We start from the raw sequence: 15,249 nt of genomic DNA, 5'->3' as shown, positions 1-15,249 counted from the left end.
CCTCTATGCTACCGGACAATCTCGGTGGTCTAGCTGGTACGACACTGCTCTAGAAATACAAAGGCCGTGCGTTCGATTACCACATGAGTAACATCCCTTTGATTTTGTTCACAGTACTCGGGAAAGTACTAAGTATACTTTGCTAACACACATCGGTGTAATATGGGTTAAAACCAGAACGAATTTGGTTTGCTATTCTCGATGTAGATATAACATCTGGGCCCAATTTCACGGAGCTGCCACGTACGGAAGTTTGCTTGGCATGAAATGTCTCCCTTGGTAAAAACAGGATTACAAACCAAATTAATTTATAGTTGTGGCATATTGCTTGTTACTGGTTTTCGGCTGTCGTTTGCTCATCCTGAAAATCATGTGGAACTTGGTTGGTAATCCTGTTTTTATAAAAGGCAACAATGTTATGCTGAGCAACTTTTGTTGTACATAGCAAATTATGTGAAATTGCTCCCTGATTAATACGTACTTGTGTTGTCCGGAATAACTTCAAAGGTACATGTCATGACCAGCCCATCCAAGTTACTGCCGTACGCAATAAGTTGTAGGTTGTCACCTGGTGAGTAGAACACATCCCGATAGCCTAGTAAGACGAGAGGGTTCAGGTGATTGACCAATACCCCATCGCTAGAGATATAAATATAAAAGACCACATCGTTGCTTATCTGGAAACGACAGGAGGCGCTCATCTGCATGCCTTCTGGGGCCCTGATGTCCCAGCAGTGGTACAGATAGCCAGGGTTGAACCAGTAGCCTTCCGAAGCTAGAAGAGGGTACGTGCTCGACGAGAGAAACTCAGTGGAGTTTGTGTGCGGCAAAGTGACGTTGTAACATTGGTCTTTTCCCGCTGTAAAAATAAACAATCAACACTCAATGTTATAACAACAAACATCTCAAAATTACCAAATGGGGAAGACAATATTCCTTTATACACTAGGAAGTATGTTTTGTTATTTCTAATTTTACAGCTGAAACAAAAGTATACAACATTGCGGATTAAAACAACAAAACAACACCACACAAACATCAACAATAAATCAAAAGGGGAAGAATACAATCCCTACATGATCTTAGCTCACTCTGCAACACTTGTCTTGTTATAGCTGTAAAATTAAAACGGTAGGCTTTTATTGTGTATCGCATAATTAAAACTGAACTGAAATTAGTTCCATCATTATTGTTTGCACCTCGAACACAAGTAACAATTCTTGTAGGTATGTTTGTGGTGTCTACAGATGACTTGTCCTTGCTCGCCAATTTTTATTGTAGTATATTTTATTGTAGTATTGATTTTGTACTCAAAATCTACCGACGACCGTCCCCGGTGGATGTGACTTTTTTCCCGGATCTCTTTTGTTTAAGTCTTTGGTTATCAATAGTAGTTATGCCCACACGTAAATGCTCAGAATCGAATATAGTCTGAACATCTGACTCGCGAATCACGCCATATCCCGGTCATGCCCACCTGCTTGATGCACCTATACCTCACATGGAATCTTAGTTTATACAAATGCATGTACAAACAAAACGTTTACTGTATTGCCATTATCAGTTTTTAACCCACACCTGTGATGTCAAGCTTACGTAATACATACAAACAATTGACTTAAAAATTCAACAATATCGCGCCATTCGTGTGAAATAATGGCGCGATTTTAACAATAGCATGACGTCACATGTGTCCCATAGACCTTATCGCAAATACCAATGCGCAAGCGCAGACTGTTGAATGAGGTGCATTGTGGGATAGATATTAATCAAATTTTGCTACCAGCTAGACCACAATGCACCTAATTCCAAGCTTTACGCGCGCGCCCCAGTATTTGCGAAAAGGTCCATAGTACCCTCGGTGAACGCGCCATGGACATTCTTACCCACGAATGGCGCGCACCTCGAGCATTATCCTATACGTAATCCGGATACGGAGTAAAGCCGTGAGGTCCCTTGAATATGCGTAATGTACGTAAATGTACATTTTTTTTTCGGCAGTTACCGCTAAGGGACATCAGCACACGGTAAACCATAAGAAGGTGCAACATGTATAGGCCACAACATTCAAAGCTCAGCTTGGTTATGCTGCTATCGGTATATAATAGATGTTAAATTTGCATCGGGGAAAAAGAATATTATTTTTTGGTTTTTACCCATACAACGATGTGTGTTAGCACTGCATACTCAGTACTGTATACTCAGTAATTAATATTCTTTATTAATATAAAGAATATATTAATTTTGCTCTAGAATTGCAAGGGTCGTGGGTTCGAATCCCACCCGAGTAACATGCCTGTGATATTTGTTCACAGGACTCGGGAAGTACTGAGTATACAGTGCTAAAACACATCGGTGTATGGGTAACAACCAAAATTAATATTCTTTATCCCCTATGCAAATTTAACATCTATTATATCGTTGCGGTACCAGCTGCCAAAACATAGGATTCGAACTGCCTCTAGCTGCCGGGCAACCTCGGTAGTCAAGTTGGTAAGACACTGCTCTAGAATTGCAATGGTCGTGGTTTCTAATCCCACCCGAGTAACATGCCTGTGATATTTTTTTCACAGGAGTCGGGAAGTACTGAGTAGACAGTGCTAACACACATCGGTGTATGGGTAAAAACCAACATTAATATGCTATCGGTATATTAAACAAAGGGTATGAAAATCGCTACTCTAAGAACCTGTCAATTTGAGCATTAGGGAGCACGTATCAATTTTAACCGCCCGAGAGCTAGGCCGAAACGGACCGAATCTGGCGGTTTGCTGATCCACAAAAGAAATGACATGTGTCATGAATAATCCGTATATCGAGGGTTAAAGTTGATCACCTTTGCTTATTAAAATCTTCACAACCTCAACACAATGGTGTTGGGTCTGGATGGGCCAGGGGCATTAACAATAGGCTCCACGGGTCCTTAGTTTTTCTTGCTTAAAGACTCCTCCTAGGCGTACCCTGGATGGACAACTTTGTCAAAATCATGTGATGTATTTTGTTTTTTTACACAAATGCCTCGAACCATAAAAAGAAAAGAAAAAAAAAACAGCCACAAAATACAAAAAATGCAGTACAGGAGAAACACGAAATCATCAACTTAACAAAGAGAAAAACACATAAACAGACGCAAAAAAAAAAAAAAAAAAATGATTGATGAAACGCAAAGTAAACTAAAAAGCAGGGCAAGTAGAGGGGGCGAGTTTGCCTGCCAAATATGACCCAGATGGCAGTGCGTAAAACATGAAGCTGATTTTTGATTGCACTTGTAATCTGCTTATTGCATTACATACCAATACTAGAAAACCAATTACTGTTAGAGGAGCATAGCTGTAACCATATCGATCGACTCTACGAAAATCCAATTTAAGAAGATCAACATATACAATTACGGATAGTGGTTTTATCACATTCCAGGTAAGACGATGTGACCTTTGTTTACATTCAAACCGCCCTCCGTTGACAAAACACTCTATACGTCATGTTTCGCCGGGCACTGAGTTGCGCAGTCACAGTAAAATTGCATACACTTTCTAGCTGGCTGCCAAAACACAAAGGTTTTGCCCGGCGGTGTGCGCGCGAATCATGTTACGGTTTTCGTGTGACGTCAGAGGTCACATCGTCTATACGTTTACCTTGTGAAACTATGTAGGTTAATTACTTTAGTGTGCAATAGCGTCAACTCATCCAGGTGAAAGATTAAAGATTAAAAAGATTTTATTGTCATGATAAAAAAAACATGACATTTGTCTTCCCTGTGTAAAGGAGACTAACCAATACATACAAGAAAGGCATAGCAAAAATAGACAACAGGAATAAAATTACAATTTACAGATAAATATACAATATAGAGATAAAAATATGTGGCGAGCTTGTAAAAAGTACAACAAATGAGAGTGAACCAAATTATCTCGACCATCTACTGTTAAAAAGCGGAATTGCACTGGGGAGAAAAGTATCCTTAAACCTGTTGGTCTTTAAGCGTAGTTGCCGGATCCTGCCTGAGTGGTTTTGGATAATGTGAGGGTGCAGAGGGTGGTTGGGGTCGCAAATGATCTTATTGATTTGGGAAATGATACAATCATTCATAATCTCCCGCATGCCTTTAACGTCTGCTCCAATAATGTGGATTTATTTCTTACGTGGTTCAGGGAAGGCCTGTCCCCGATTATCCAGTTCTTTTATGTCATTCGTGATTTGTTTTATACGAATTATTAAAGTTTACATCATTAGTAATTGTATATAAAAAAAAATTAAAAAGTAAAAAAATTAAGAAATGATATATAAAATAACAAACCTGTGAAAACTTGAGAGAAAGAAAACACACTCAATGAGTATTAATTTTGGTTTTTACCCATACACCGATGTGTGTTAGCACTGTATACTCAGTACTTTCCCGAGTCCTGTGAAAGTATCACAGGCATGTTACTCAGGTGGGATTTGAACCCACGACCCTTATAGAAACAGGGCTTTCCACCCTAAGTAATAGAAGGGAATATCTGTTCTTTGCTTTTGTATGTAAACAATTAGTTGCTCACAATCATACAGGTGCCTTGTCATCCTTTTTATGCAAAATATTGGTTAATGCTAGACACAAAGATAAACTTGTTTTTCATCATTTATCAGCCCGTACCGATTTGTTTAAATTTTCCATCCCCTGCCGTTTTGCTCGTGGCTGGAGCAACTTGCCTACTGACCTTGTTAACGATTTCATATGTGCCCCCTTACAGGAATTTTTATCTAAGCTCAAAAACCATTTTGATGTAGAGACTGGCTTTTTAAAGTTCATGTTTTGCTCGTTTGCCTTTTTGTTTCTTGTTTTGTTTCATGTTCTATGCTTTTTAGTTATTTTTATAATTGTTCAAATTTTTCCACCCCCTGCAGTTTTGACCTTAGATAGAGTTACTTGCCTGTTTACAATGTCAATTCATTTGTGTCCCCTCATCGGAATTTTGTTGTATTGCTCTTAAACCATTTTGATGTATAGACTTGCTTTTTTTACGTATATCATTTTGAAGAAAACCTAATTATCTTTCCAATCTGTGTCATAGGCCTATAATGTTAAAACTTCTGGAGACCTCTCGATCTGATGAATGTGAAAGCCCATAAAAAAAGATGTGAACATTCGACTATACGTGTATAGAGAAACGGTAACAATAATTACGGCTTAGAAGTGACGATGGAAAAAAGTATCAAAGGCAGTAAGACACTATTGGACACTATTGGCAGTTGTCAAAGACTAGCCTTCACAGTTGGTGTATCTCAACATATGCATAAAATAACTAACCTGTGGAAATTTGAGCTCAATCGGTCATCAAAGTTGCGAGATAATAATGAAAGAAAAATCACCCTTGTCACACGAAGTTGTGTGCGTTTAGATGGTTGATTTCGAGACCTCAATTCTAAATCTGAGGTCTCGAAATCAAATTCGTGGAAAATTACTTTTTCTCCAAAAACTATGGCACTTCAGAGGGAGCCGTTTCTCACAATGTATTATACCATCAACCTCTCCCCAATACTCGTCACCAAGAAAGGTTTTATGCTAATAATTATTTTGAGTAATTACCAATAGTGTCCACTGCCTTTAATGCTAAAAGTCACGTTCATATACGTATAATTACTACAGTGACCACATTGTACCAGGATACGAAGTGCCAGAAAGGCTCCTATTTTAGATATCGTTGTCCATTCTATTAGGCAAATAAGTACTTTCTTACAGAATTATCAATGTTGTCAAAATTTCTGTTTGCATGGCTCTGAATTTTAACGTAACAATTGAGGCACACGTTACATCTTGAATACACTAAAATGATCAATTTAGAATTTAGAATTCTAAAGTATTGTGACGTGACATATTTACAAACCAAAAGTTTAAAAGCAAGGATGGGAGCAAAACAATAAAACACGTTGATTTTTCCTAATGTGTCATAAATGCTCACAAAGAAAAAGGATTCAACAAGTTGAGACATTTGTAGGCCGATTAATTTGTTCGTAGTCAAAAGACATTTTGTCAGAGTATGGTTTGATTTAAATCATTTTGGCCACTCGCGACAACTTGAACGCACTCACCACTGTCCATATTCAATTTATGTTATTTCAAATAAAGTAATGTAGGTAGACAAATTCGTTCCGTATCAAAATATGTTTGTACAATAATGTTGAGTGGCTGTGACAATACATTCAATTAGGCTTTTTGTATGGTGGCCCTGAAGGGACATCGCATATCGCAAACGTGTGCGCACATATTCGCGATTTGTTTCACGACATTGCATACGTGTGCGCACATATTCGCGATTTGTTTCACGACATTGCATACGTGTGCGCACATATTCGCGAATTGTTTCACGACATTGCATACGTGTGCGCACATATTCGCGAATTGTTTCACGATATTGTATACGTGTGCGCATATATTCGCGATTTGTTTCACGACATTGCATACGTGTGCGCACACGTTTGCGTTATGCGATGTCCCTTCGGGGCCACCATATTTTTGTGATGTATCGAATGCACTAAACTTGGCTCACGTTCCACTCTGAATTTGTTTTTCGCATTATATATTGGTGTAAACTGTTTCCAAATGCAATAATATATGAGGATTTGAGAGAAGAAAAAAAAACAGATTAATTTCTTGCTGAAAGATTAAAAATCTGATAATTAGGGGGCAATTCATCAGCTCATTGCTGTAATATGCGTTTCCATGTGTAATAGTCATGCCTATTAATATGTGTTGGTATTTATTATATAACTGACATACAGATCCTTGTCACTTGATTGGTGGAGCTGAGTTCACGTGACATTCACTATTACTGCCATCCGCACCGGCGATCAAAGAGACATATTCGCCCATGGGGAATAGCATTTCCCATTCAACAGTAAGGATCATCCTTGTTTCAAATGTCTTTGAGCAGTACAGCGCCGCCGCGCCGCTGTTAAAACATAGGAGCACCTGTTTGTGGTCCGATTTGTGCATTGTTGCCATGCCGCTATGCGGCGCTATATGATTTTTGGTTGTCAGTAATTTGTGTGATTTTTCACAATGTTACACTGTTTTAATACATCAAATAACAAGGATAGGTATGTCAGTTATATTAACAAAATATTGAGTCGCTTTAATTCGTGAAATGTAAGGAATAATATCGCTTGATATCGTGAACTGGAACAGTCCCAATTTTACCTTGCTTTATAATATTCCTCCCATTCCACTCCGAACCACTCAATATTTGTGTATTAGCAACGACAATTATTATAATGAACGGTTTGACTTACAACGCAACTACAGCGATTACAACATGTGAACAGGAGACGAGAAGAATATTACCAGTTATAGTAATATGTTGAATGGATACCTTATTGAGAACCCCTACAGAGGACTGATTGAAACGGAAATCTGTATCCCATCCATTGCTCCGGTCTGAGGTGGGATTCGAACTAGGGTCAACATATTTAAATATATAGAAGAGTTTGCGGTAACACCATGTAATAACTATATCTGAATGAGTTGAAAGAACCATTGGATTAACTCTTTTTTACACATATATTTAAACAAAAGGGAAATACTGAATAAACCTGATCCCCCAAATGACGTGTCAATCTTGCTTTGTTTTTAACCGATGTGTACCGACATCTAGGCAGATAACAATAACCAAAGTATTTTGTTCAATGAGAGCTGCGTTGCAAGCAAAGACTATAGAGCACCGCAAGGCGCAAGATAAGGAACTGAAGCTTTATCTATTGTTGGAAAGTGAAATACGCATGGGCGCCATTTCAGCAAGTGAATGTTTTGTTTCCCATTGATAGGAATGGTCATTGTCTGCACTGATCTATTGTTGTATCACAAAAGTTACTTGTCGAAATGGCATCCATATGTTTGTACTAAATACCAACCTTTTTTTCCCCCATAATTTTTGTTTCAGCTTTATCGTTTTCGTGTGCTGACTTCGGCGTTGTCTACGTGCTTGCTTTATGGTAACTCCACAAATGCCAGAACAAAAATCCAGCCTTTTCTTGCTTAATAAAGTGATCCAAATTGCATTCAAATTGTGGAAAAAAAATCGATTTGGGGCACGTCCGTACGTGCCGAATTCAAGCCGACCGCTTGTAGGGCTGGAGTTCATTTAAGCGGCAATAGCCAATAACTGCTTTGTTCACAGTCAAGCGAACAGCAAACGGTACATTCAACCGAAAAATCTGTGCCAAGTATGTTGAAAAAAAAAATCAAGTAATTAATAAATCAGTTGGTATTTAGTACAAACATATTCATAGATAAATCAAGTAATTTATAAATCAGTCAATACATCAATGTGGGATGAGAACGACAATTTGGATTTGTAAATAGTATTTGAATGGTTTAAAATTGGAGTGATTACAAAGATTGAAGGTTTGGTCTACAGGTGTATCCAGCTTTTGGGTCTCGACTGTGGATCTGTGGACGTAGAAACGCCTCTTTTATACCTATATTTGAACACCTTAAATTCTGCAAGATATGAGATAGATTAAATCAGAGGTAGTCAGACACATTGTATAATAAAAAAATTAAAAAAATTAAATAAAAATACTAACATTCCAAACCATGCAGTTCGTGTCCAAAACAGGCTACTTATTGTTACTGCGGGCTTGAATAGCAATTGGTTCTACGAAAACTGCTCGGTGTACCGTTACAGTGTACGAAATGTTTTTTATGGGATTATTAACAAATTTAAAACGGCGGTCCTTTCAAGTCCATATCAGTAATGAATCGGATACAAATGCGTATTCTTCCTGATGTAGTGTTAAAGTCATGAAAATAACCTTTACAAATCTAGAAACGGGTGGAATGGGTTTGAACTAGTACCGTAGTCCCATTGACTAAAATCACATTGTCAATAAGTGTGTTTCAGAATTGTTTTAAAGGCAGTGTGCACACTATTGGTAATTACTCAAAATAATGATCATCATAAAACCTTTCTTGATTCCGAGTAATGGGTAGAGAGGTTGATAGTATAAAACATTGTGGGAAACAGCTCCCTCTGAAGTGACGTAGTTTTCGAGAAAGACGTAATTTTCCACGAACTTGATTTCGAGACCTAATTTTTAGAATTTGAGGTCACGAAATCAAGCATCTGAAAGCACACAACTTCGGGTGACAAGGGTGTTTTTTATTTCACTATTATCTCGCAACTCCAAATTTTCACAGGTTTGTTATTTTATGCATATGTTGAGATACACTAGCTGTGAAGGCTAGTCTTTGATAATTATCAATAGTGTCCACTGCCACTAAGGGGCCTACCTGTTAATATATGATAGTAAGGACTTCGTATGATTTTCTGCAGTTACAAATCAGTCACAACATGTAAGAAGTATTTAAGTTCATGAAAAATCATCGGGCAGGTAAAAATATCAACTCATAAAATGATTTCTTTTTACAAAAACACGGCCAATACTAACGTTATTTCCGTTTACGTCAAATGAGATTTACTTTGAGTATTGGCTGTGTTTTGTAGAAAACTCATTTCATAAGTTAGTATTTAAGCTAGTTTACACTGAAATAGCACTGGTATTTATACAGTATCAGTTTCAGCAAACATCATCTAAATTAAAAGGAAGTAACCGTCTTTTTTTCATCTGACTACTTGAACAAATAAACCACCTATAGGCTTTTGTTAACTCCACATCAGTACAAAATCAGATACCAGTTTTGGTCTTTCTGAAGTAGTGTTGTAGTCACGACAGTAATCTGTTGAAACCCATCTATTAATGGATCTAAAAGCTATTTCAATATTCCTTTTGACTTTTAATCACGAGTTGTCCCCAATATTGTTCACGATAAAGCGTATACTCTTGATTGTGCACATCTTTCTGAATTCGCACATCCGTTGAAACTGTCTCCAACCACATCACTATCATCATCAATACATCAGTGTTACTTGTCAAAACCTTCGTTCGAATGACTCGAACTACTATTTCAAATACAAGTAATGACACACTGAACTAACATTAGGCTTATACAACGTGCAACTTCAGCAAATATTATCAGCTAAATTCGAAAGTAATATTTGTCATACACTTTCGATAAATGAAGTTACCTCAGACTACAATGTTGATGAAGGGGCTACAACTAAATTGAAGAGGTGGACAACCACCATATAATATTATTGTCAAAACAAAACATTTTTTAAAACTTGGGGGGGGGCAAAACAACTTATAATTAAAGGCAAAAACAAAAATCAAAGAAAAGAATTCTTCAAACTAAAGTAACAAACGTAAAACCACGGAACAAAATTGTTTTTAAATTATAAACAATTCCCAATCAACTGAAAAACAGCAACAACAATTAAAAAAAAACAAAAAAAAAACAACAGCAACATCGCAATCAATAGAAAACAATAAGAAAAAAAGAAAAAAAATACGGACACACTCAAATCTTACAACTATTGTCAAAAACGGATTCAAACTAACTATTAGAAATAAAATGAGGGCGCATATGACTTTGTTGCCCCCTGTTTTGTTCACTTAAGATTACGTGTTAATATTTTTGCGTTCACTGGCACAACTTATTTTTTTTTTTTCAAATGCAAAAGTACGGAATTAGCTTGACGATAAAATACTCTTTTTAAAACTGTTCGACCCCGCAAAATCACCCACGGGGTTATCGCGTTATGAGCGAAAAAGAGGGAAAACCTGCCTTTTTGGCCTCGTTTGTTATCGGGAAACACGTCACCAGTGAACACAACAAATTTATATTAAAACGTAACAACTATCAAATATTATTCTTTTTTAATTAGGCTATAAACAATTCCCGATCAACTATAAAACGCAACAACAATCAAACATGCTTGTTTTTACAAAAGAATTCTCAATCAAGTTAAATAAAAACAAACGCAATTAATTAAATACAAATATAAAAATCAAACAAAACAAAATAAAAGTACCGACAACAATCAGATAACGAATCATTGAAAAGAACAATGTAAATCAAAAAACAAGTACGGAAGAATGACAAACAATCAAATTAAAGTCAAATCTAACAACTGTCATTAAAAACGGAATCAAACTAACTGCTACAAAAAGATTGACGGCGGTTATCTAAAGCAAACCATGGAGAAAAGGTTATCTATGACCACACAAACTCCCATAGGAACCAATGCTAACTGCTTAACATTCAAAAATACTACAACAATTCAACTTTTGAGAGGACTTAAAATTTTCCCTATTTGACCTGGAAAGTCGGGAAGCGTTTCATGTACGACAAGTTGCAGCAAGTCGGCTTGGGAAAAAAACATATTTTTTTTTTTTTTTTAGTTTCCTTTTTTTTCCGGGGTAGTTAACAAAAATTTCAAACGGCTGACCTGCCAAAGATTGCAAAGAATTATGAAGTATAGTTGTGCGAAAATATGTTTGATTGATTTTCAAGAGGCTGAGAGACTTACACGATTTTTTGCATCATTTAGCATTGTTCCTATTTGTGTATGGTGCACCCATCAACAAGTTTTACACTGGTCCCGGAAATTCAAACGGACGTGATACTTGCACAGTCTAATGGTAACATTTCCAGTTGGGCAATCATTTGCAATGACGGTTTGGATACAATGGACTAAAAGAGGTGATGACAATAAAAAAAAACGAAAAACATCTTTAACGTAAACAAAATACTCTGCACTGGTAACAAGGGTGCGCCACACTAAATAGGCCAAAATTCATGCGCCAAGCTCATCAAAACGTGTTTTGTAAACCCACAGTTACTTTGGAGTTATAACGTTTTTGGGGTCATCCAGTTAATAGTGTAAATATAGCAACCTATCCGATCCTGTGCTTCAACTTTTGAGGATATTGGTTATATTTAGGTATTAAAGTTGGTCTTATTTTGCCTGGGAAGTGGACAAGTGCTTCGCGGAACTAGCAGCAAATCGGTTCGGGAAGAAGCACATTTTCGGGGGATTGTTTTTTTTCTGGGGTAATTAGCAAAAAATCCAAACGGCTAACCTGCCAAACTATTGTAAAGCAATCTGAAGTTTAATTAGTTTTCCGAAAATATATTTGGTTGGTTTTCAAGAGGCTGAGAGACGTTTATTATGTTTTGGTTATTTTTGGATGGGTAGCATTTAGGGTTGGTTTCTAGGGGAAATTATTGTGTGGTGCACCCATAACAGTTACAACTGAAAATACGCTACTAAAGTGGGTTTAGGCATGGAATAGAAGGAGCTCAAACGAAGTGACTTCAAAAGTCGAACCTGCGGTACCGCGGTCGTTTAACAACACCTCGTAATCACCGACATACCTTATACAGACAATGGGCTACCTGGCGTATGTGAGTTTGCGCGTGCGCACTTGGTTCTTCACTCAACCATGGTGTCGTATGTCGTATGGATATAACACAGAAAAGCAACCTTTTTTTAGACCTGATAAAAATTGTGTACACTTGTGCTCACCAAATCGAAAAACACAATTGAATACCAACCACCTAAATTTTGAACCACCGATAGTGACCGGAAAGTAAAAAAAAAAAGAAAAAAAAATATATATGCCATGATGTTTCATTCTTGTCTCCAATGATTCAACTTTACACGAAGGCAACGGTGCAGAGCGGCGGTACCGCACGTTCCGTACATACAAATTATAAATCTGATCCTACTCGTTAATCGGCTGTCCAGCTGGAGGTCTCCTATTGTCAGGGTATTCTTTTGTTACTCTGCGGTTTTGCGGGTCGTTCGAGCTCCTATTCCTTCCTCCATGGTTTAGGTTCGTCCTTAGTTCGCTCGGTCGTTTGATGGTTGTTGTCTTTTGTCAGATTTTGATAACCGTTATCTTTTTGTGATAGTTGGTTTGAGTTCGTTTGTAATCATAGTTGTTAGACTTGACTTTAATTTGATTGTTTGTCATTCTTCCGTACTTGTTTTTTGATGTACATTGTTCTTTTCAAGAATTCGTTCTCAGATTGTTGTCGATGCTTTTATTTTGTTTTGTTTGATTTTTATATTTGTATTTAATTAATTGCGTTTGTTGTTACTTAATTTGATTAAGAATTCTTTTGTAAAAACAGTAATTGTTTGATTGTTGTTGCGTTTTATAGTTGATCGGGAATTGTTTATAGCCTAATTAAATAAAACAATTATTTGATGGTTGTTACGTTTGTTAACATATGAATTTGTTGTGTTCACTTCAGCTCATTTCCTCTGGTGACGTGTTTCCCGATAACAAACGAGGCCAAAAAGGCAGGTTCCCCCCCCCCCCCATTTCGCTCACAACTTGAGAACCCCGTGGGTGATTTTGCGGGGTCGAACAGTTTTAAAAGGAGAGTTTTATCGTCAAGCTAATGGTGGTAGTTTATTGCTTTTGTTATTAAAAAACCGCCGTACTTTTGCATTTGAAAAAAATTAAGTTGTGCCAGTGAATGCAAAAATGTTAACACGTTATCTTTAAGTGACCAAACGGAGGGCAACAATGTCATATGCGCCCTCATTATATTTGTAATAGTAAGTTTGAATCCGTTTTTAATGATAGTTGTAAGATTTGAGTTTGAACGAAATTTTGGTCTTTGAATGACTGTATAGTTTTCACTTTGTCTCTTCAAATTACTGATGTTACAAAAAGACACACGATTCTGTACACAAACAAATCAAAACAATACCATTTAATACTTTTGGGACCGGCACCACTTCGCCCACCATACGTTTTGTGTTGTTCGAAATACATGTAGCAATAAGAAACTGAAATAGTCACCACACTCTCTTGAACCATTCGATTCTGCTTATCCTTTACACTTAAATAAAAAAGTAAAGTAACCAGTTTAATTTCAAAGTTTTGTAATACCACTAAAAATCTAATTTTTGTTTTAAATCAACTTAAACATTTTCTTTTAGTTGTCTTAGTCCGGGACTTAGGCCTACTTTGTGTACAAAGATATTTCCAGACGTTCCTTCTGCGTATAGGATCCAGGTTCATATCCCGCCGGGGAGACTTTGTGACTGCTCAAGTTTTCCCAAGATTATTTCTCTGTGGATGATTTTCTTATCTATGAAATTGGAGCGATCTGTTCTTGTATTTGTTGGTCGTGTGATTGTTATTTGTTGGGTTTTATATGGGTCCCGGTTGGTTTGGTTTTTTGATGGAGTGTTTTTTTTATTTGTTCGGGGGGGGGGGGTGTCTAGAGCAACGGCAGCTTGCAAAATAAATATTAACTATGGCAATACTAACACTAACTCATAAAACTGAATATATTTACCAATAGCATTTCCTTAACAAAAATGTAGATTGTTGCAAACTCTGTAAATATACCCCTATTTGCTGATACATGGTTATTCGCTTCACAAAAAAAAAAATTAAAGCCACCTTTTTGTAGTTGACACGAACTGGTTTAAACATTTTAACTAAGAGTACTGTTCCTCTTTTCCATCTACAAAGCCGTTCATTTGTCCACCTATATCAAATATAATAATTAAATTAATCAGCAATGTTTCCAAACATAACAGAAGGCTTGTCAGTACAGAGAATTTGTTCACTCCTTGAGATCCGTACGAGATTGTTCAAGATGCACGCTGCCCATTCACAAGAAGTGCATGTTCTTATTATAAATGGAACTATATTTCACATGATACAAGCTCTTTTTATTGAGTTTTAATACACCCTTACCCTTCCCATCCCCAAACCCCATTTGCCAACATTCCGACACCTAAATGTTCCGACACCCCTATATTCCGACACCCCTATGTTCCGACACCCCTATATTCCGACACACCTATGTTCCGACAAACCTATATTCCGACACCCCTATGTTCCGACACCCTATATTCCGACACACCTATATTCCGACACCCCTATATTCCGACACCCCTATGTTCCGACACCCCTATATTCCGACACCCCTATGTTTCAACACCCCTATAATCCGACAACCGTAAATTTACAGCACTGTGCCCACCTGAATCCCGCTTAATCCATGTTAAGTTTTATGGGTTGTCGGAAAAAATATTGTGTAATTACTAAAATGTTTGCCTTTGTAATTGAAAGTTCAGAGTTCTTGTAATTGTGCAGGCTGGATTAATTAGCTGTGTATTACACTGGTCCAAGGCTCTCTACACGAGCAAGCACCGGTGTCGCATGCAATTATATCATCCATGCAATACTATCCGGAGGACATTGTTGCATATGCAATAATGTTCGCCGGACACATTTGCATATGCAGTTGTGTCCGCCCCCGTGCAAAACCGTCCTTGCAGTAAATTAAACGCCCTTGCTCGACGGAACACGTTCGCCATGCTTGTACAAGCTAAG

The 15,249-nt window shown here is 37.3% G+C and overlaps 1 protein-coding gene across 1 annotated transcript in view; it reads right to left on the bottom strand.

Moving 5' to 3' along the window:
- The window catches only part of LOC139942723 (uncharacterized), a 43,336-nt gene extending 37,257 nt beyond the window's left edge, over window positions 1-6,079 (bottom strand). Inside the window, exons 1-2 of the mRNA XM_071939520.1 lie at window positions 6,070-6,079; window positions 482-859 (exon numbers count right to left, since the gene is read on the bottom strand). Of these exons, the coding sequence (XP_071795621.1) occupies window positions 482-859; window positions 6,070-6,079 (388 nt within the window). The remainder of the gene's footprint in view (window positions 1-481; window positions 860-6,069) is intronic.
- Window positions 6,080-15,249: the final 9,170 nt, after the last annotated feature.

Source organism: Asterias amurensis, chromosome 10 (genome assembly GCF_032118995.1).
Source record: "Asterias amurensis chromosome 10, ASM3211899v1".
In the NCBI taxonomy this organism is placed as follows: Eukaryota; Metazoa; Echinodermata; class Asteroidea; order Forcipulatida; family Asteriidae; genus Asterias; species Asterias amurensis.
The sequence above is the reverse complement of the archived record's forward strand: the minus strand, read 5'-3'. Positions and strand labels throughout refer to the sequence as shown.